The 24106-nt window shown below is 39.0% G+C and overlaps 1 protein-coding gene across 3 annotated transcripts in view; it reads right to left on the bottom strand.

The window, feature by feature from the left end:
• Nucleotides 1–22189, bottom strand: part of GFPT1 (glutamine--fructose-6-phosphate transaminase 1) — a 56353-nt gene extending 34164 nt beyond the window's left edge. The window contains exons 1-5 of one of the 3 annotated variants that reach the window (XM_020985370.2): nt 21881–22189; nt 5921–6028; nt 5447–5554; nt 3091–3216; nt 702–760 (exon numbers count right to left, since the gene is read on the bottom strand). In XM_020985370.2, the coding sequence (XP_020841029.1) occupies nt 702–760; nt 3091–3216; nt 5447–5554; nt 5921–6028; nt 21881–21887 (408 nt within the window). In that variant the 5' untranslated portion in view covers nt 21888–22189. The remainder of the gene's footprint in view (nt 1–701; nt 761–3090; nt 3217–5446; nt 5555–5920; nt 6029–21880) is intronic. The other 2 variants (XM_020985371.2, XM_020985373.2) reach the window with 2 other exon arrangements.
• Between the last annotated feature and the right edge of the window lie 1917 nt (nt 22190–24106).

Genomic DNA, 24106 nt, shown 5'->3' with positions numbered 1-24106 from the left:
TTAAAAATAAAATCAATTAAAAAAATAAAATAAAATCAGTTCACAGTGGGCCTGAGTTCAAATCCAGCCTCAGACACACAATACTCACTAGAGGCAGCTAGGTGGTGCAGTGAATAGAGCACTGGCCCTGGAGTCAGAAGGACCTGAGTTCAAACCCAGGCTCAGACACATAACATTCACTAGCCATGTGACTCTGGGCAAGTCACTTAGACCCAACGCTTCACCAAAATAAATAAATAAGATAAAATTAGCTTTCTGAGTTAAGCTTTTGGCTGTTTTACATTACAGATAAATGTCATTTCTATTGCAAACAAGAACTGCAGAACTGCTTTCCCTTTATTTGAAAATATCAAATTACAGTGATCTACAATACACCTGACATGCTTATTAGGGCTCACTTTGCTACCCCTAGGTAATACATTAAATACTTCAAGGTGGTTTCTGAAAAGTGGAATCAACAAAGACAACAACCTCTGTATGCCTTATTAGAGACTAACTTCAAAAGTACCAATGCTCAAAAAAATTTATCTCATTAAGTAACCAACCTTCTGATACGTTTCCAAATTTATCTAGACCAATTCTCAAATAAGACATGAAACCTACCATGTAGCCTAACAGACAACTTCTCACTCTTATTTATATTATGTATGGATTCTTTTATAATTAGAGACTTGAGGTCTTATTTAGGTCCTTTTGCTTACCAGAAACTTTCTCAAATCTTTGTAGTTGGTGATGATCCCATTGTGAATTACAACAAATTCTAAAGAAAAGAAAAACACGTATTGACAATACATACTACATAAAGGCCTAATGAACATAAGAATATAATAATCCAATCAAAAGTTTTATAAATAAATTATTGCTTATTTGTGGAATATCTTGGTTTTCAGCTTACTAATATACCATCTTTCTTTATTCTTGTTTCTGCAAGCACAACGTATACAGGGAAGCTCTTTGAAACCAAAACATTTAAATACTTCATTTCCAGGGAGGATGTGAATCAAATACAAAATATTTTGAGAAAAATAAGGCAATCTGACTCAGACTCGTATTTTGCAAGTTTGCCAGATGATCCATTCATAGAATGGAATTGGGAAGTGAAGAGACAGCACAGAGAAGATTATCATGGTTCAATGACCAGAGAAACTTATCTTTAAACATATCCACAAAGGCATATTCCAAAACCAAAAATAAAATAATCAATATATGAAAACGTCTTTTTAAAAGTAGTGATGTAACTAATTCAAAGAGCAGATAATCAAGTCCAAAATTATTTTTGTCCATGTATGTAATGCAAACTGTATTTCCAATGCTAACGTACTAAGTGATTTTTGATCCAGGAAGAAAAAGGTATTTGGGTTCATTTTCTCAAGCGATTAAAATTGACTAATAAAATGCATAGATCAACTTATTTTATTACTTCTTGTTCCCAAAAAAGTAGTTTAAATTAAATTGCATTAAAAACCATGAAAAAATATTTTTGCTACTTTAAAAAAGGAAAGGGGGATATTAACTTGAATAATGTATGTTTCAAAGTAAAGCAAAAATAGAGAACAGTTCTTTAAAAAAATACATAATGGGGGCAGCTAGGTGGCACAGTAGATAGAACATCGGCCTTTGAGTCAGAAGGACCTGAGTTCAAATCCAGACTGAGACACATGACACTACCTGTGTGACCCATTGCCTAGGCCCCCCCCAAAAAAATACATAATCATATCATATTTTAAAATGTTTTGGGGAGTAGGGAGAATCTGTCAAACCACAGGGCGTTCCTAAAGTTTTTGTACAGTTTTATGCTTTAGTAACTTCAGAAGTATAAATGCTACAAACTTACCCCCTCAAAAAAAAAAACCATTTGAAAATGTAATTAAACTTTTTATACTTATTTAGTTTTGTGAATTCTGAACAATAAATGTTTAATTCTATTTTTGGTTTCAGTCCCTTTGAAGATGGCAAATACTGAAAAAAATCACCTGCATTCTCTAGCTAACTAGCTAGGCTTAAGTGCATAACAGCATTAAGAAAATTAGCTTCCCATTATAAAGAGGCTCCCTACAGAAATTTAATTGACAACTATTTAACAAGGGAAGAGACTATCACTGAAATTCAGAGTGCATTTGAACAGAATCCCAAAGATCAGTGAGCCACATGTCTGCTGAACTGAACATTCCAAAAATTACAGTGCACAGAATCCTAACAGTGTAACTTCTTAAGCATGCTTACAAGGTTACAGTTATTCAAAGGATACAAGAAGATTGCTATGTTAGGTCGGACTTTTGTCAACTGATAAAAGTCAAAAACTGAAAATTCTAATGATGTTCTTGACAAGCTGACCTTTTCTGATAAAGAAACTTTCCGCAAGATGGAAAAGTTAACCATCACAATTGCCTCATCTGGCATATAAAAAAGCCTCAACAAGTCAAGCAACATAACAGACTCTCCAGAAGCTAATGTTTGATGCACCACTAAGAGGTACTGCATTACGGCCCTTTCTTTTTTGAATATATAGTCAATGGCAAACTGTTTTATTCTCTGTCATTATGAATTGCCTTGCAACATTTCTGGATGACTGTGGTTTGGTAGAAGAGGTCCACTTCAATCACCTGATCTATCTTCAGTAGGGCTTTTTCATGGAGACCCTTGTTAAAACTGTCTTGTTTGCATCAAAATCTTGCTCTTGAATGACTTTAAGACTAGAGAATTACAAATGCAATCCTTATAAACACTGAGCAGCAGAAAGTTTTTACAAAGTTCAAAAATCTACTAGAAAAATGTATAAGAAAGAGGGTTGTTATGTTTAATTTTAATAAGAAATGCCAATACTTTTAAATTTAAGTAATTAACCTTTCAAATCTTGTTTTTGTAAGTAAAAAACTGCACTAAACTTTTTGGAACATCTTGAATAGATCCAATTATAAATAGTGAGCTTTTGAAATCAATATGATAGTTAAAATTCTAAGCCAATTTTCTCTGAAATACAATTTCCAAGTGGAATTTAAATGTCTCAGCACCATACTGAAAAAACAATAAAACCTATGATTCACATCTTGCCTTCTACCATTTATCTTGTTGCATCTAATCTGCCCATACCATTGTTTTTATCAGAGCGCTGTGGATGGCTATTAACCGGACTAGGTTCCCCATGGGTGGCCCAACGGGTATGAGCTATTCCAAGATGTACATCAAATTCTATATCCAAGTCCATATCCTGTTGTTCTGAAAAAGATGTAATGTAAAATTGTAACCTTAAATCATGGAATATAGATGTCAAAAAACAATAAACATAAGCACTAAAATATTATTCAACTATAATGGACAATTAAACAAAATATCTTGTTGAAAAATACTTAACACTTAAAGAGTTAATACTGTTCCCCAACTGATAAATGGTCAATAGATATGAACAGTTCTGCAGGGTCCAAAATCTCTACAGTCATATGAAAAAGGCTCCAAATAACTAAGAACAAGAAAAATGCAAATTAAGGCAAGCCTGAGGTCCCACCTCACAGCCATATGATTGTTAAAGTTGACAAAAAAGGGAAAAGAACAAATGCTGGAGTAGCTGCAGGGAAACATGCCCATGGAGGCACTGATGGGAGAACAGTGAACTGGTGGAGTCATCCTCTACAGCAATTTATGAATAGATCCAAAAAGTTATTAAACTGTGCATACCCCTCGACCCAGCAAACCCCTTCTCTCTAATTACACAACTAGCACACTACTTCAAGCCTTCTTCACCTCTTGCCTAGATTATTACAACAGACTTATAGTTGGTCTCCCTGCCTTACATCTTCCCCCCAACCCCACCCCACCCCCACTTAAGTCTATTTCTCTCACTGCTGCCAAAGGAATTTTCCTGAAGCACATGACTATGTCAGTTACTATACTCAATAAACTCCAATGGCTTCTTACTTGCCTGCAGGATGAAACCATAAACTCTTCTGTTAGGCTTTAAAAACACTCCACAATCTGGCCCCAACTTCTCTTTCTAGCCTCACTGGACGTGACTCCTCCCTCCAACTCTCTGCAATATAGTCAGTTTGGTCTTCTTACATATGGTCCCTACATGACACATTCCTTAAATTGGTTCCTTACATATGATCCTCCATCACCCATCCTTGTGCCTTTGTACTGGCTATCCCATGTGCCTGAAACGAACTCACTCTTCATCTGACTCACAGCATCCCTGTTTATTCAAAATGCTGCTCATGCACCATCTTCTAAATGAAGCCCTTCCAGAAGCCTCGCCCTCCCTCTCAAACTACTTCCTACTTAAGTAACTATTTTGTACTTTATTCTCTCTATATTCATATGTATATACATATACAATACTTTATTCTGTATTCATTCTGTATAAACATATACATGTATACATATACATACGCATAGATACCTAAATGTAGAGATACATATAATGTACACACACATACACATTTTATACATATATATATACATATATACATATATATATATATATATAAATGTAATTAGAAATAGAAATATGCTTGCTGTTTCCCCATTAGAACATTAATACCTTGTAAGGACTGTTTCTTCACTAGATTCATATCCCCAGTGCCTAGTTTATTGATTAAGTGATCCATTTAATCCAGCCCAAGCTAAATCATCCTCCATACTTTGATGATGGCAACAGTCTTCTCCCAAACACTTCAGCTCTAAACCTTGGGAGTCATCACAGAATCACAGGATATGTGAAGTTGGAACTAGAAGTCATGTAGTTCCATCAAAATCTTTGACTCCTCTCAGTCACAAAGTCCTTTACTCTTTCTGTACAAATCTCTCTTCCATTCATCCCTTCCTTTGCATTCGTACTGTCACTATCCTAATTCCACAACCTCTCACTGGGACTATTACATCAGCCTCCTAAGTGGTCTCTTTGCCTCTATAGTCTTTCCCTACTCCAATCAATCCTACTCACTCACTGCCATCTTTCTAAAATATAGATGCTATTTCCAGTGACTTGCTCAAAACCCTTAATGGCTTATTACAACAAAGTAGGTAAATTCTATCTCCTAAGGTAACTAAAACAGTCAGCAACATGACACCAAGGTACTTTTCTAGCTTTATCTCTGATTATTTACCTACATTTAGAATCACAAAAATATCATAATTGGAAATAACCTCAAAGATTAGCTAGTCTAATACATTCCTGACTGAAACTTGCCTCTATGATAGCCCCAGTGGGTGATCATTCAGCCTCTATTTGATGAACTCCAAAGACAGAGAATCCACTACCCTCCTGAGGTGGCCTGGTTCACTTTTGTATAGCTCCAATTATTAAGCTTAGCATAAAGAAAAACTTCCTAAATCTGTTTCTCTATATCTTTAATATATTGCTCTCTCTTATCAATTAAAAGCTGATAAAAATTTCAGGTAAACATGAAGAAAAGTAGTTTGAGGGAGTCCAGAATGAAACTTAGTACATTACTGTTAACTTCTTCATCCAGAGCCTTAACTTTCCCTTTCTTCTTAATAAGCTGGATTTTGCAGGCATTGGCTTCCCAGTCTTTGTCATTGCCTCCATCAACTCCCACTCCTAAATAATAAACAAAAAAAGGAGGAAAAAAAGGCTTACATAGTCAATTGCTCAGGAAATGACAGATGTGAAGGGGAAAAAAAATTAGGAAAATAAGTTTCTGTAGAGTTAGCTTGTTTTGTCCTTAGTTGAGGTTTTTTTTAATAGTGAAATCAAAATTACATGATTACCCCTTAAAAGATTAATTTTTGTACAATTATTTATAACCACTAAAATTCTGTAAATAACTCCTTAGCACTCTAAAAGAAAATTCCTCAATTACAAAATAATGATTGAAGACTTATTAATTTACTTGAGTCAAAATTTATATTCAAGATGTATGTAAAAGACATTTTAGAATACTGCTAAAAAGAAAACATTAAATACCAGCAGAATCATATCCTCTATACTCCAGTCTCTGAAGTCCCTTGATGAGGGTCTCTAAGATCTCTCTCCTTGTCCGTGGCACGTGGTAGTTTAGGTATGCAAATATACCTGAAAGGAAGGAGAATCAACAAATAGGTATTATAATTAAGCAGAAGCTAAACATTTATAGGCATAATCAACTACACAATTCAGAATTCAATTAAATAGATGCTACACACATAAAAAAAATAAGCTGAGATTTTCAAGAAACTCCTAGTTTCTGGTTTTCAGAAAATCACTTTAGTGGCTGAATGAATGAAAAAGGATTTATGAAGCATTTATTATGGGCAAAGCACTGAGCTAAGTACTAGGGACTCACACAGAAAAGTAAAAAAGTTCTTGTCCTCAAAGAACACATATTCTAACTGAGGAAGATAATATATGTAAAAGACTTCAGCTGCAGAGTGGATGGAAAGTTCAGATAAGTCCTAAGGGTGCTGTATCAGGGTAGAAGGCAAGGCCCTGGGGTCTTAGGGTAAATTAGCAGTAGAGCAAATGGTGGATGGTAAGGCTTCCATCTTGCCAGAGGATTACAACCCTGCTCATCTAATTGGTGTGAACAGCCATTTCTGTTCCAAAATTGGGAAGAGAGAGTAGGCCTCAGGGTGTGAGTGGAAGACAGATTCTGCATTCCCTCTCATAAGGATGACAGAGGGGGTTAGTGAACAGAATTAAAAAATAAGGAGGCATTGACAGGAAGGTTGAGGGAGAAGGGCAAATCATAGTACTTACTCCATCAAGCTTTCTAGCACCTAGCTGTGTTCTGAAGAACCTGAAACAGGGAGAAGAGAAGAGGTACTCCCACTGTGTGGAGATCGGACTGGAGTGGGGAACAGATAAGGCAAGGATGAGAACATGACACTAGTTCAGGCAGCAAGTGATAAGGGCTTAGATTAGGCTGGATGAATGAAGAAAAAGAGGACATATGCAAAAGGTGTTTCTACAGAAACAGAAATGGAAAGATGTGGCAAATGATTGAAAATTCAAGAGTGAGAATTTGAGGAACTGGGTGCAACCAAGAATACCGATAACCTGAAGAATTTCACATTGTGCTTAGAAAATCATCTGACCATGGACTGCCTTGAAAAAGTAGTAAGCTCCCTGTCACTGAGGGTCTTGAAGTAAAGGCTGAATGACCATTTATCATGTATCCCTCTGTAAAGGGGATTTATATTTCAAGTCTGGACTGGATTCAATGGCCAAAGAGGATCTTTCTAATCCTGAGATTATATGATTTTAATGAGCTTTGTTTCTCCACCAAAACCCAGTACATTCTTTGTACAAAGTAAGTACTAATAAAATGGATATCTGATAGGGGAAAAAAAGAAAAACATTAGACTAAAAAACTGATCTCCAAGAAGTACCTTAAGAATTACGCTTTAGGGGCAGCTAGGTGGCACAGTAGATAGAGCACTGGCCCTGGAGTCAAGAGGACCTGATACTTGACACTAGCTGTGTGACCCTGGGCAAGTCACTTAACCCTGACTGCCTCACCAAAAAAAAACAAACAAAAAAAAACAGAATTAGGTTTTAGGATTGAAACTGCCTTGAAAATAAAGTTCCCACAACTCTGATCCTCCCCACCAAGGGATCAATAATAGCCAAGGGATCCTTATAAATTTCAATAGCTCTGAAGGTCCATGGGAAAGCCAAGTTAGAATTCAAAACACTGAATTTTTAATGAAGGGCTTTTAAGATCCAAAACTATACCAGGAAGCAGGTAATGGAGGAGTTTTGGGCAATGTCTGCCTGAATTGAGACTCTTATACATGTGCCTCAGTAAAACCTAAAAATAGCACTAGACCAAATAATAATCAAGTAGTCTAATAAGAAACTATTGTAAGTGACTTATTTACCTAAAAACTAAAGAAAAAGTAAACCAGAAGCCCAAGGGCAATAGGAAAGAGGGCCTGCCAGCAAAACCAGTACCAGCAAAGACAAACAAGACAGTATCCTCCCTGAGTAAACAGAAACCAGCCAGAGACAAATGAAACCTGTAAGGATCTGTATCTGGAGGCAGCAAGAATAGAGGATTCTGAAAGAAAGTCCCAGGGTAGTCAGAAATCCAAAGCTGGTACCTTGGAAATGAACAGGAACAACAGAAACTAGTCGAGGCGTAGTAGCACTCAGACTAGGACATCCTAGCACCAAAGCCTCTAAGATTCCTAGCACTCTGTCCTGAGACATAAAGGACTCTGAAGATCCAATGCTCTAAACCTCAAAGACTGGGGGCGGGAGGGGAAGGGAGGAAGTGTTATCTTCAGCAGAGGAACATAGATTTCTTAGGGTGAGACCAAGAAAGGGTGAACATCCAACTCAAAAGCAAAGCAAGACAAGGAATCTAGTCCTGGCACACAACCCCAGTTAAGTAACTGGGGCTATCGAGAGTAATGAACACAAGAAGATACAGAGCACTGTAAAGAAATATAATAGATCCAGAGATACCCCAAAATCCTACCTAGATAGAGTATTACCTCACAACTGTAAGCACTTAGAGGAAAAAAATGGATATTCCACAAGGAATACACGAATAACTAGAAGAACTGAAGCAAAAGATTAAAATAATAATAAAATAAAATCTCTGGAGAAAAGAACGGAAAGGAAAAAAAATAGATTAAAACAGAAAATGGTAAAATCTTTCTCAAGTAACTGACTATGAAAATTAGAACAAGCCAAAGGGAAATCAATGACTGTATGAGACAAAAAAAAAATATTAGAAAAAAAAAAAGAAGAAAACATAAGACATCTCATATTTGGGGGAGTGGAGAAGGAGGGGTGGGGAACTAACCTAGAAAACAGGTCAAGGAAAGAAAATCTAAGAATCACTGGACTCTGAAAATCATGATCTGCTCCTCCTCCCCTCAAAAAAGGCCTAGGCTATATTCCAAGAAATCATAAATGAGAACAGCCCAGATTTCCCAGAACCAGAGGGCAAAGTAAAGAGAGACACCTGAAACCTAAAGCACTGTTATTGGGGGGTAACAAGGACTTGAGGTGCCCTAAGCAGGGAAGCTCCAGGAGGTTCAGAAACAAGCAGGACTCTGAGAGTCCTATAAATAGGGGGCCAAGAATTTGCAGCACTATGACTAGGAGGTTCAAGGGGCCCAAATTCTGCAGCACTCTAACCTGAGATGCTCCTGTGGAACCTTGAGAAAGGAATTTTCTGAAGCCGAATGAGCTAAGGCAAGGATGGGCAAACTGGAGCTCAAGGGCCTTTTTATGTAGGATGCTGAGAGGTAAGGATATTGGGGCTTTTTTAAATTTTTAAATACAATAAAACTGTATTTAATAATGCAAAAACAGGGGCAGCTAGGTGGCACAGTGGATAGAGCACCGGCCCTGGATTCAGGAGGACCCGAGTTCAAATCTGGCCTCAGACACACAGCACTTACAAGCTGTGTGAACCTGGGCAAGTCACTTAACCCCACTGCCTAAAACAAAACAAACAAAAAATAATAATAATAATAATAATGTAAAAACCATTCTTACCTCAGGGTTCTTATAAAAACAAGTCTTAGTTTGATCTAGGTCTTGAAACCTGCCACACACAACCACTTCTTCATATGCCCTACAGTGCCTACAATAAAGCCTTACAAATAGTATGTACTCACTAAATGGTTTTTGGATGATTAAATCAGAAAATTTTCTTATGAAATAAAAATATACACAACTGGATCACTAGCAGAGGTAATTTACAGTTGTTTTTTTTTAAGTAGAGGCACTGATTGCTATGTAGGGCAGCTAAATGTCACAGAGGTAGAGTGCTGGGCCTGGAGTTGGGAAGACTCAATTTCAAATCCAGCCTCAAACATACTTACTAGCTGTGTGACCCTGAGCAAGTCACTTAACCCTTTTTGCCTCTGTTTCCTCCTCTATAAAATGAGCTGAAGGAAACAGCAAACCACTCCAGTATCTTTGCCAAGAAAATCACGAATGGAGTTATGAAGAGTCCAGTGCAAATGAAAAAGGACTGAACAACAACAATTGCTATGTAGGCAGGATTAAAGAACTTAGGTTTACAAGAAAAGTATGTATCTTCCGTATTACTTTTTTTGACTTCCAAAATAAAAGTCAAAGTGTTTCAGTGTTATAAAACATTAGAGAAATATCTAATTGAAAGACCACACAGAAAGGGCAGCTAGGTGGCGCAGTGGATAGAGTACAGGCCCTGAAGACAGGAGAACCTGAGTTCAAATAAGACCTCAGACAAAACACTTAATACTAGCTGTGAGACCCTGGGCAAGTCACTTAATCCCAACTGCCTAAAAATTTTTTTTTAAATTAATAAAAAAAAATATAGATCATGCAGAGGAAATATACAAATCAATTTCCACAGGGAGTTGCAAGATTAAGAAAAGTATATGATTTTTTTTCTATTCTCAACCTTTTAAAATATTTCCTGTCCTAAAAGTTCCAAACACCTTACATGGTAATCTTTGATCAAAAAAAGTTTATATTATATAAAATATATATTTTATATGATAAATATATGTAATACTTTCAGGTTCACAAAGTATTATTGTTCAGTCATTTCATAAGAAAGAAAAAGAGTCATACCAGGAAAAATTAGAAAGAAAGACCAAGGTGGTGCAGTGCATAGAGCTCCAGCCTCGAAGTCAGGAGGACCTGAGTTCAAATCAGGCTTCAGACACTAGACACTTACTAGCTGTGTGACCCTAGGCAAGTCTCACCAAAAAGGGGGGGGGAGGAAGGCCAGAAAAAAGCTATAAGGAATTTTCCACATGTTGCCACAGTATGCTGCTTGGCAATATATTGGAGTTATGTAATTAGGTGCCAAGTAAACTAAGTTAAATTATAACCTGAAGTTGTAGAGAAATGAGTCATTAACTAAGAACAAATTAAATTTCACAACCCATAATAGCAGAATGCAAATAAAACTTTTATGATGCATGTTATACAGCTATTTATCTACTAGGGGAAAACACCTCACGTGATAGGGTTCTTTTAGTACTTTAATAATTAAATCCCCCAGGACAGTACAGGAGAAAAAAACATGTAAAATCAGCTCCATGTAAAATATTGTTATAATTAGATTCCAGTGTATTTGTTCTATATTCTCATAAATCACTATTAAAAGCTCTCCATGCTTCCCCACTAATAATCACAGGCTTCATTCATGGTAGAAGAATAGTCATGGAAAGAGTGAATTTGACAGAGAAAACAACAAAATGAACGTGAATACTATGTAATTATACTGACCAATCCTAGCCATAGAGGAGAGCTGAGAAAATGTTATGTCCCTCATTCCAGGGAAGGGAGATTTCAGGTCCTATCAGATAGAATGTGTTAGCTGGTGAAACTGAGCAAGTCACTTAATCTCCCCTTAGTTCAGGTTCCTCATCTACAAAAAATGAGAGAGTTACACTAAATTACTTCTAAGGATCCTTATATGTCTAACTCTGTAATCCTATGGGCTTATGAAACAATCCAAAAAAGAAAAACATTGGTAAAGAACTGGAAACGAAGGAAATTCCTGTATATTGCGGAATGGCTGAACAAGTTACAGTACATGAAAGCAATAGAATACTATTGTGCTATAACAAATGATGAAGGTGATAGTTTCAGAAAAATCTAAAATGACTTGGATGAACTGATACAGAGAGAAGTGAGAGCAGAATCTGGAGATGGAAGAGAAAAAAGTTCTTCTTAAATTTTAAAACTAAAGAGAAAAAACATTATAGCTTTCTACTATTATAATAACATCTACCACATGTAATGTTATCTGTTACACTGGACAAGAATACTAGAGTAAGAATAGGAACCGCTGCATTAGTCATTTGAACATACCTAGACCTCCACTTTCTTATCTGTAATGAGGGGCCTGGCCCATAGAATTAGTATCTTTTCTAGTTTTAAAATATAGCTGTATAATAATTGAACATGGATAATTTATGATAACATGGTAAGAGGAGTAGACAGTTTTGCTCCTGCAATTTAAAAACAGAAAAATAACTGCAGACCCAAAAATAAAAATGATTTGTTTAAAGAAAAATAAAACTTGCCCAATTTTTAAAATTAAAAAATGGTTCAAATGTATTCAGTATGTATTTGCTATAAATTAACTTACAGTTTCATTTAATGACCAAGTAAATGGTTCAGAGGATGCATCCTACCAGTGTGGGCATTGTTCTAGGGCACTTGAGAGATGGAAACTAAAGGACCCCATATAGACAAAAAACACTTACAGCAGCTCTTTTTGGGATGGCAAGAACTGGAAAGGGGGGGGCGAGGTGAAGGGAGGAATGTCCATCAATTGGGAAATGGCTAAACAAGTTATGGTATGAATGTGATAGGACACCATTGCACTATAAGAAATGAAGAGAATGGTTTCAGAAAAACCTAGGAAGACTAAGCAAAGTGAATAACCAGGGGGAAAAAATTTGCTCAGTAATACCAATATTGTAAAGATAATCAACTGCGAAAGAGTAACTCTGATCAACACAATGACCCACAATAATTCCAAAGGACTCAAGATGAAAAATACCATCCACTTCCAAATAGCAAACTGATCAACTAAAAGGGCAGATTAAAACATTTTTTTCTCTTTCTTGCTTTATTCCCTGAATATGCAAATGCAGAAATTTGTTTTGCATGTCTTTCTATTTGTAATGGTTTTGTATTTCTTGACTTCTTAATGGGTAGGGGAGGCGCAGGGGGCAGAGAGAATTTGGAACTGAAAATGAAATTTTTTTTTGCCTTTTTTTTTTTTTTGGTGAGGCAATAGGAGTTAAGTGACTTGCCCAGGGTCACACAGCTAGTGTCAAGTGTCTGAGGTTGGATTTGAACTCAGGTCCTCCTAACTCCAAAGCCAGAGCTCTATCCACTGTGCCACCTAGCTACCCCGAAAATGAATTTTTTAAAAATAGAAGCAAAATAAATAAATAAAAGATACAAATAGAAATAGAAGAGAGAAGATTCAGTAGATCTAGAGTTAGTGTAAAGAAAATGTCTTAACTCTTCTGTCCCAACTCCCATGTCTTATTACCAGCTGTCTCCCATGCCTTCCCTCAAGACTCAGCTCAAATGCTATCTTCTGCAGAAGGTCTTTCCTAATTCCACTCCCACTTCTAGAGCTTTTCCTCTGAGTTTACTTCCTATTTTTATAGGGTATATCTATTGTATGCACATAGTTTTATATGTAAGCTCCTGGAGGGCAGAGACCTTGTGTTTAATCTTTCTTCGTATCCCCAGGACTTAGCACAGTTCTGGCATCCGATGCTTGTTGACCTATTGCCTGATACTCATGTAAAACCATGGCTAAGTAAAATAGAATCCTCACAACACAGCCTACTACAAGAGACTTGAGGTCAGGAGGAATGTGCCTATGTTCAAATCTTAGCTCTAATTCACTAGCTATATGACCCTAGGCAAGTCAGGTCTCCAATTCCTGCTGCAGTAACACAGGGTAGTTGTAGGAAAATATTCTGTAAACTCTAAAGTGATATATAATGTAAATATGAATTATCTCTCCTTATAAATGTCCTTTAAAATATTACAGAAATCGAAAATAGTCCTTTCTGCAACAGAAAATTGCCTGATTTTTTTTCAAATATCAAAGCTTATTTTTTTTTAAAGCAATGGACAATTTTATAAGAAAATTCTTAATATTTGGTGTGTATGTGAAAAAATGATTTAGGTTAAGCCATTAGAAAGTCACAATGATATAAAAAATGAGTATCAATAAAAGATTTTTAAGAAGGGGGGGAGAAGAATGATAGAATTGAAACTTTTACAAGTTCTTTAGATATTCAAAACCAAAGACTTTTTTCTTTTCTTCCAGGGAGGTAACAAGGACGGAATATTAGCATGGAATCAGGAAGGCCTAAGGCCAAATCTTGCTTCAGATATTTACTAGCTATGTGACCTGAGCAAGTCACTTCATCTGTCTGGGTCTCTATAATGGGGATATTGATAGGGTTCTTGTGAAGTTCAAACGCGATTATGTATATATACCTCCTCCCAGGGTTCCCCTCTTACTTTATAATGCAGCACAAGCACCAACTTGGAAGCTTTCCTAATTCCCCCCAATTGCTAGTACCCAAACTACCTTGTATTTAACTACTTTGTACATACTTGCTTTTAATAACTTTATATTTGCACTGTATATGCTTTTATATGACAGATGAATGGTTAAACAACAATTAGTCTAAAAAGATCTAGGGTTCTAATGGAGTGCAAGGTCTACGTACATTCACAGTGTGACATGGGAACCAAAAAAAGCTAATATATCTTGGGCTATATCAAGAGAGACAGCTTCCAAGCATAAAAAGGTAATATTAGTCCCTTCTAGTCTTCCCTAGTCAGTCTGATGGGGTGTGGGCCCAAGCCAGGATCTTAGCCCCTTGCACCAAAGGAAATCTGACTCCCATTTGTCTACAGGCCCCAGAAAACCCTTAAACTTTTAGGGGTTTAGGTCGACTCCCCTTATCTCCCTTTAAAAGCCCTAGGGCCCCTTTTGATCTTATGCAGATGCCTTTCAAACTTCTACCTTCCAGTTCCCTTCATTATCTATTCCCACTGTCTATTCAATCTCTCAGACCTTCCAATAGGAATTCTTACCTAGACCCTTTTCCCAGCCCCCTTCCCTGGCCACCCAAAGTTACTCTAAGTGTATATAAGATCTACCCTGGCCCCCATTCAGATGCTGAGAATCCCTCATGTCCCAAAGACTGAGCTTTTCTCATGCCCACTCATCCTTACCTGGCCTATATGATTTATCACTAATAAACTTTTTCTCTGGCTGGAAGAAGATTTGAGTTGAATTCATTCAGGCAGGGCCTGGCGTCGTGATCTCGGGGGTTCCCAGCAGCACCCACAAACCTCTAGACCTCTTCAAGGCCACATCTTGACTGTTACATTTAGTACTGGGCACCATGGTTTAGGAAGAATATCACTAGGCTGATGAAGAATATCCCAAATAGTGCAACCAAGATGGTGAAGGATCTTTAGTAGTTATCCTATAAAGATCAGTTGAAGAAACTGCTGCACAAGACAAGACTCAAGATCAGATGCGGTGACACACACTTACAACCCCCTGCAGCAGATGCCAGATCTCTTTACCTCAGGAGTTCTGAACTACAGTAGGGTTAAAGTCAACTACGTGAGATACCAATGTGAAACCCTGAAATGGAGAGGGAGGACCATCAGGCTGACTGAGGAAGGACAAACAAGCCCAGGTCAGAAAAATACATCAAAGCTTCCAAGTCAATCAGTATTGGGATCAGGTCCATAAGTGCTTGCTGCATTTTCAAATGGGGTGAAGTACGCAGATAGAGGAAAGATAAGAGAGAGGGAGAGATGAAATGAGAGACAGCGAGGTGAGCAGGAAGAGACAGAAAAGACAGACAGAGAGGAGATGAGGGTTAAAGAGAGAGAAAAGAGAGCGCTGGAGGTGGGAGGAGAGAAACAGGTCATTAACAGTGTATTCAAGTATCTGAAGGGCTATCATAAAAAAGAGAGACTAGACTTATGTTGGACTCAAGAAAGCAGAACTAGAAACAACAGGCTGAAGTTGCAAAGAGGATAACTTAGGCTTGATGTATGAAAAAACTTTCTAAAACTTAGTTATATAAAAGTAAAATAGGCTGCTTTGTAAAGTAATAGGTAGCCCGTCTTTGAACAGACTAGACCACTTGTCAACTATGTTATACTGGGAATTCTGGGATTTCCTTTCAAGTATGAGTTAGATTAAATGACTGATGAAATCACTTCTAATTCTCAAATTTTGTGATTCTATGAATGACCTTGAGGAAGACCTCCCCATAATGTTGGCTAAACCTTCTTCTATGGAGTATGTATAGAAGAATGTAAACACAAGCTGCATAGGAATACCTAAATTTTTGAGGTAAGGGATATATTGAAATATTATTAAAACATGTAACTTATAAGGAAACAGTGCCAAAAATTGTAATGTTCAAGTACTTACTGAATCAACAAGCATTTATTAAATTACTATATGCCAAGTATTTATTAAAGCTCAGTGCCAGAAATACAAATTAAAAAAAGATATAAGCTTTCACATAAGGAATGAAGGAAATGAGCATTTATTAAGCATCTACTATATGCCAGGCACTTTGCTAAGCTTCTTAAAAATCTTATCTCATTTGATCCTCACAACTCTAGGAGGTAGGTGCTACTATTATCCCAGTTTTACCCATGAGGAAACTGTGGCAAAGCAAAGTGAAGTGACCTGACCAAATGTCTGAGACTATTTTTTTTTTGTGGGGTGGGTTAGGCAGTGGGGTTCAGTGACCTGCCCAGGGTCACACAGCTACTGTCAAGTGTCTGAGACTGGATTTGAACTCAGGTCCTTCTGACTCCACAGCCAGTGCCCAGTCCACTGCGCCCCCTAGCTGCCCCTGAGACCATATTTAAACTCACATTTTCCTTCTCGACTCAGGCACCAGAGCCCACTGCCCCACCTAGATGCTTCCTCTATAAATGTGAATGGCTTTTGCACACTACCTTTAACATGTATTAGGGTTCTATTATAGACTAGGCACCATATTTTATAAATTGTTTAATAATATTTCTATGATTTCTAGAGAAAGAAATGGTATGAAAGATCATCTGTTCCTACCCTCTCCCCCAACTTAGAGATGAAGAAACTAAGGCTCAGAGAGGTACCATCTGTGATCACAAAAGGGCAGAACATTGAGCTTTAGCTTACTCTCCTGCATAAATAACCTTCATACAGAATAAAGTCAGATAAAGACTCTCCTGGCACAGTACAGGGAAAGGGCTGATTTTCTGGAAACAAAATCCTAGACGTGGGTAAAATCCTTTACACAATTATAACAGCTGTGAAATAGCTGATGGAAATTAAGTCTTAAAAGCGTGTGACAAACACACTCTAAGCAACAATTCTGTTGCTAATGAATTGTCCCAAGCTAATAAGCTCAATGACAAAGTGGGATAGGGAACAAACTTGCCTTATTTTTAATGGTTTCTCCATAATTCTTGACAACTAATTTCCAGGAACTTTTTTCATGTATTTTATAAGAAAAAAAATCCTAATTTCTACCAAATTCCAATCATACCTGGAATCTTGCTAGGCTTTGATGCGAGTAAAGAACTAGAGTTAGAAGTTCTTCAAATGTTAGCTCAGTCTTAACCTTTTGACTCCTGTTTCTGAGACTCACTTTCCCCATCAGTAAAGATGGACTTATATACCTCATAGGTGTGGAATGGGGATGTCTGCTAAGTGCTTTTTAAAAATCAGACTAAATAGCCACCACCCTTCCTCTAAAGCATAATCCACAAAACTCTTATATACTCATAAACATTTCTGATATGTACCTAATTGAAATACAATACTTCTTTCTACTTTCCACTTTTCCAGGAACAAGAAAAAACAGTACTAGTACTTTATGTACATACTACTCACTATTCGGGAAAAGCTCCTTAAATACTAAATAAAATGCTGATTGGAAACTACACTAGTATGCTTTTCTGAAACTAAGCTGTCAGTTGCAAAATGGCTCTACTGATTACACAAAGGGCTTAATTTATGGCATCTTATACATACTAATTTCAGCAAGCTATTTATAACTTTCAAATCCAGTCTATTCTTAGCTTTAATACAGTTTTCATTTTCTGAGGCTGAAATCAGCATACTTAAGTTAAACATGGGAAAAAAACATTAATGAACAATAAGCCATATATTGCACATGTAGGAAGCATGGTACTTCAGATCCCATCTAGCTTCTACGATACCACAAACACTTCCAGATGAAGCAGAATGATATACAGCTGACAATTCCAGGTTTTGATTCCACAATCCAAAAAACATTTTCTAAGAGCCTACTTAGAATGAAAAATGCCTACTGTTCAGACAATAACATGTAGTTGGATGGACAATTTATAGCACTCAGCTAACAGTATAAATATCTTGGGCAAACACCAAGCCAAAAGGACCATGAGTTGGGTCAAAATTTTAGCAAGAGGAGAGTGAGCTAAGTTATTTTAATGATCCCCAAACTTCTCCATCAAACAAAGACTACTCTTTGAAATAACAATACTGTAAGGCTGCAAGTCATGGAACACAAGAATATCCTATGAACTGAAGTTGAGAATCAGTTAAAGGACAATTGAAAAGTTCATGGTAGGCATGAGCAGGCTGCAATACATTATAAAGTTATTACATGTGGAAAAGCAATGTGAAGGTTACCATCCGAAAAAGTATGACTGAAAAAGAGAGATTGGGCACATCACAAGAGCAAGGGATAACCAAGGGTCAGTCCCCATCTTCCACTGGCATTCTCAAAATGTCAACACAACCCAAGAAAGGCCCCTAAAATACTGGGTGGAAATGCTGGGGCAAGAGGGGAGATATGGAAGGACATGAGCAAAAATAAGACAGGATTAAAAGGCACCGATTACCTGAGTCCTTGGAAGAAACACTATCACATCATAGCTACAATGGAATAATGGAGAAAAAACCTTATGCTAGGTGCAGGTGACATAAAGACCTATGGCATCAATGGGGAGTGGCTAACAAATTATGGTATATGAACAACTGAATATTATTATACAAAAAGAAACAAGTGTGACAGATTCAAAGAAACCTGGGAAGGCTTTTATGACCTGATACATAGTAATGAATGTGCATCACAATAATTTAGAGGAAAATAAGGATGAAAGACTTCATACTCTAATCAAAATAACCAATCATAACTTCAGAAGGCTGATAATAAATAAAGCATGCCTCCTGTTTCTTGGCAGAGAACTAATGGATTGGCAGTATAAAACAATGCATATGGATTTCAGATATGGCTTGTGATTGATTTTGTTTAACTCTGCTTATTGGAGCGGAGGGACAGGAGTTACTGGATACAGATATAAAAAACAAAGGAGAAAAAGAAGAAGACAAGAGGAGGGGGAAGGGGGAAGAGGAGGATTAGGAGAAAGGCCAACTGTAACACATTTTTAAAATACAAAAAAAAATCAGAAGGGGACACAAAGCAATTTTGTTACTACCTTAAGTTTAATATAGGGTTTTTTAAATGCATAGAAAAGGAGTTCACAGATTCATACACAATCCTCTTTCTAGTTATTCTTTGTACACTGAATGTTTGTTGAAAACTAAGTCCACAAAAATAAATTTTTTAGAAAACAGCAATCCTGACCTTCAAGGCATTTGATCTAGTAGGAAGACTATGACATGTATAATATATAATTTAATGTAATATAATAATAATAAATAAGTTCATATGCTACTTTTTCTAAGGACAAAGACAAGATCTAGACAAAGTGCTTGTGCTATGAACACTTCAGGAGAACAACAGTACTAAAGGCTAAGAGATCAAAGACTTTTTGGAGTATGTGGCATCTGAGCTGGGCCTTAGGAGAGGAATATTTCACAGAGAAACAGAGAAAGTGCACTCCAGGATGTGATTTAATAAGGAAGCAAAGGACACAGTCGTTTTGATAGCTGACAATTAATTACAGTATTTCTATATTATACAGTAGGTAGTATAAATGCATGTGATACTTTAATGGATGTTAAGTATGTTTTAACACATAACTTCTAGATAAACACTAAAACAGACAAACATCCAGGAAAAAAAATACACAATAGCCTTAATTTTTAAACTTCTTGGAAATGCTTTAAGTAGACACTCTCCATGGGTTACTATAGATTAAAAAAAATAATAATTCTTCACCTGGTGGTGACGAGCTTTTCCAAACCTGGTCCTTGTGAAAGCTTTCCTTGCATAACAAGTTTTTGCAGGGCCAAACAGAGTAATAAAGGCTGCTACTGTACTGTGTGTCTGGTTCAGAAAAACCATCCTAGCTAAGTTTGGAAACTTTCATTTTTAGTTTTTCAGCTTTAGTTTAGAAACTAAAAGGCTGACCATCAAGTAACTTATGTTTTCATCCAAGAACTAATGAAGTCCATCTACTAAGGAGTAGAGATCAAGACAAGCCCAACATTAGGAATAGCTAGGATCACCAACTCTCCTTACAGCCTGACCTCTCTTCTCAGCTACCACAGAGAAGAGAAACCTGTGGCGAAGGGGCCAGTCATCCCCATAAACACCAGTCAACTTTAGGGTAAGCAAGCTGAAGAGATCCAGAATAGCAATAATCTCCAGTCCACCACTCCTACCAGCCTAGCCCCTGCAGCCCTTATTCAGAGGAGCAACTCTTGTGCAAATGAGGCGGCTGATGTTTCAGACTGCCTCCTCAGCAGCCGGAACTACAGCGAAGATCCAGAAAAGGAAGTTCTCACCAACAAAGTCCTTTGCACCGTCAATAGTTCAATTTCAAAAATGGATATGATTTTACCAATGAAAATTAGACTAAAGAAGATGCATTAGTATCTGCTTTACCTGTTGAACCCTAAGGACCCCTCGGCTTTCTACCTAACCTGCAGCTGAAATCTTCTATGTATGTTGTCCCTTCCTGTTATGTGTTACCTGAGCAAGAACTGTCTTGTTTTTCTATTGGTATCCCAGTATTTAACAGTGCACTCCACATATCCAAGCCTAAAATACTTGTTTCATTCATTTTCACAGAAATGCTGCACAATGCACAAGTGAAGACCTACACTAATTAAAGTCACAGATTCTTAAAGAAGTACAGGAAATGAATCATATTCACTCATTTAAAAGCACAGCTATGTAAGTAAGAGATTGTGTCCACATAGAGAAAACGGGCCTGTTAGCTCTGGTGAACTGGGCACCTCATTCGCAACAAGCTCATCTCCTTTCAACAGGATAAGGCTCTGCATTTACAGTTATTTAATAAGTCCCTGATATGAAAATAATTTCAGTAATGAGTAAGGACAGCACAAACTAAGATGATTTTTAATGCTTTATAAGCACTGTCATGCTGGAAAGGACCCATTTAAAGTAAACTGAGACCTCTCACAGTGGCTATACTTTCACCACAATAATACTTATTTATAATTAATAATAATAGCTAGTACTTACATAGCACTTACTTATGTGCAAGGTACTGTGCCAAGCACTTTACAAATATTTTCTCCACAGAATAACACCTGGGACACTCTAGTTCCATCACAGGTGAACACAAATCCCTTCCACTGACAGCATCCCAAGCAGTCCTACTGCCATCGCTTGAAGACCTCCAATTTAAAGGGAAACTCACTGCCCAGGAAACAGCCTTTTCCACCCCGGGACAGTTCTAATTATTAGACAATTTTTCAGCATGTTAAGCCTAAATGGGCCTTTTGGCCACTTCCACCTAGTGCTCCTCGGCTACCCTGCGGGACCAAGCCACACGGGAAGCTTTTCAAGTACTTAAGGAGGGCTACTCGGGTGCTCCGGCCCCAGTCCCCTTCCCTCCTCTCCGGACTGGAATACACCTTCACCCAGTCCCTTGCTCTGTTGCAGGGTCTCCCCCAGGCCCCCCGTTTCCTCCCCGACAGGGACATAGAGCAGGAGCCACCAGGGGCTGCCCAGAACTCTGTCGATGACCACGCCCCCTCCCTGAACAACCCCAGAGAGCCTGGTTCGGACTTCCCGCGTCCCCCTCCCCGCACCCAGGGGCCAGTCTCGGCCACCTCCCTCCCCTTCCCTGCCCCCCGAAGGCTCCCAGGCCCTCCTCCCCTCCCCAGCCCACAGAGGAGGGGGAGGGGTTCTTTCCTGAGCCTTCCCCAACTCTTAAAGGATGGGGAAGAGGGAGGCAAGAAGGAAGACAGGGGGCAGGGTCGCCGACCCTTCCTCGCTCTAGACCACCCGCACCGGGAGCAGGGCAGGAGGAATCGGAGCAGAACCCAGGTCCCCCATCCCCTCCATCCAACCTGCCCCCCCGCCACCCCCTTCTCCTCCTGGGGAACGCCCCCCCTCCTCCCAACGGTATCCAGCCTCGCTCCCCCGCAGCCCCAGCCCCTCTCTCTGAGCCCTCACCGTGGCACCCCCAACCCCATCTTACCGCACATGGTGAGAGGTAAGTGCGCGCGAGCTCGGGGCCGGGGGCTCGGACAGCGCAGCAAGAGGCGGAGGGGCGGGAGGAGAGCGGAAGATGCCCAGGGACTGTGACGCGTGCGCGAGAGGAGCTCCGAGGGAGGGGGCAGAGGAGGCCGAGGGATGAGACGACCCGACCACGCGTCTGCTAGCCTGCCTACCCGGCTGCCTAACTGACTGCGCCCCTGACTAGCCTAGCTCACAACTGCGGCGGCGGCGGCGGCGGCGGTGGAGGCGGGGCTGGCTTCCTGCGGACGCTCCCAGACTCCGCCGCTAGCAACCGCCTAGGCTCCGCCCCCTCCCCTTCACACCCCTCCCCTCGCGCATGGCGTGTCGCGTTCCTATTGGGTGGGCCTCCTGCACCTCAGCCTCCCGCGGCCTTCCCCTGCCAGCCTCGCTCCCTCCCTTCCCCGTTCTCCACCCGCCTCCTCCCTCCATGCCTCGCGCCGCCGCTGCGCTGCTGGCATGATAGACGTGGCACCCGGAGCTCGTGTGCCCGCCTGCAGCATCCGTTTAGAGATCCTGGTGACAGGGCGCGTCTCCTCTGGCTGCCCCCAGGAGGGGCAGGCGGGGGAAATGCAGGAAGAGAAGGCACAGCAATAGAGGAACCCCAGCTGCTCTCCCCAGTTGGCACACGCCCCTCTGCTTTTCCAGCGCCTGGTCCCTAAATTGATGCGCTTAATGTGGGACACGACAAAGAGGTGAACTTGAGCTCGGCAGAAAGAGCAAGAAATAAAAAGGAGATATGTAATAGAAGCAGGAAAGGAAATAGGATAATAATAGCTGACATTTACACGGAATCATCGTATTTAAAGGACCTTAAAGATTATCTCATCATCCTATTTGTAAGGGCCCAGCGGGGGCTTGCTGGAAGTCGCACAGTGAGATCTAGCCAGCTGCCAAGAGGCTTGCCATCCATCAGAACAGGATCACAAAAGCCTTCGATCTGCAAGGGACCTTAGAGATCATTTAACTTAACCCAACCTCATTCATTTTAGCCAGAGGAAACGGGGTCCCAGAAAAGAGGAGAGACTGGTCCAAGGTCATTTACACAGTCTTTTGCAACGATATACTTTAAACAAATGTGTATTTAATTTGTAGCATTTTATGGTTGACAAACTGCTTTATCTACATTTGCCTCCTTTGTTCCTCGAAAAAACCTCTGTGGGTAGGCGTCATTATTCCCATTTTAGAGATAAGAAAATTGAAGCCAAAGGCTGGGTGAATTGCCTAAAGCTGCACAAGCAAATAAGTGACAGCCCTGCATCTCTCACAGAACATAAGTCTTCTGTAGTCCCCGGACTCATGGGAGTTTACAGAGTGATTTCCTTACAATAACCACCAAGGCAGAAAATGCTGAATTACACAGAGTGCAAGCTATGGTTGAGATTGAACAGCACCATAGCTTCATCCTAAATTGAAAAGGAATAAACAAGTGAGTAAAAAGAGCAACAAAAAAGATAAGTTAGAGATTAGAAGGGAAAAAAAATCATAGATGGGACAAAAGAAGGGAAGAAGCAACTGTGACCAAAACTTTGATTTCAAACAGCTACCCAGGGCCAGTCTTTGTAGTGACAGAAAATTCTTTTCCACATTTTTCGCATAAGGCCTAAAAGCCCTTCCTTGGAACTGCCTAACTTTCATTTCTCAACCCCTCACTTTAGTGCAAGTAAAAAAAATAAGAATAGTAACAAAAAATATCACCCAACCACAGGTTATAAGATAAGCCTACACTTTTTTTCCCTCCCCAATCTTTTTTAATGGGTATTATTATGATGAGGCAATGCCATACTATGACATTTTACTAAACTAGCCTCTCAATACATCCTTCTAGCCAATAATACCATAGTCTAATGTAACCCCTTCCAGGGTAGCCTTTTGCATGGGACATGGGCCACCCACTGTTTCTGAGCTGATTTGATCACCCCAAACTGCCTCACATTAGCAGATCTTGGTTCTCAAAAAAAAAAAAAAACTATTACCGTGGGGTTACAACTAGTGGTAACCCTATTGTGGTGGCAGGATCTATTTCCTATACTTGTCACTGTAGTTTTTGAGCTCTTATTGTTATCTAATTGGCTAATCACAATAATGCCACCATTATCTCAAACGTGAAATGTTTACTTAATAATAAGGCAATGGCAATAAGAATCATCACAGTCAACTCAATTTAAAGTATATGTGGGAATTTTCA

This window comes from Phascolarctos cinereus, unplaced genomic scaffold (assembly GCF_003287225.1).
Source record: "Phascolarctos cinereus isolate Bilbo 61053 unplaced genomic scaffold, phaCin_HiC Scaffold_2;HRSCAF=192, whole genome shotgun sequence".
NCBI classification, from domain to species: domain Eukaryota; kingdom Metazoa; phylum Chordata; class Mammalia; order Diprotodontia; family Phascolarctidae; genus Phascolarctos; species Phascolarctos cinereus.
This window is presented reverse-complemented; position numbering and strand designations above follow the sequence as displayed.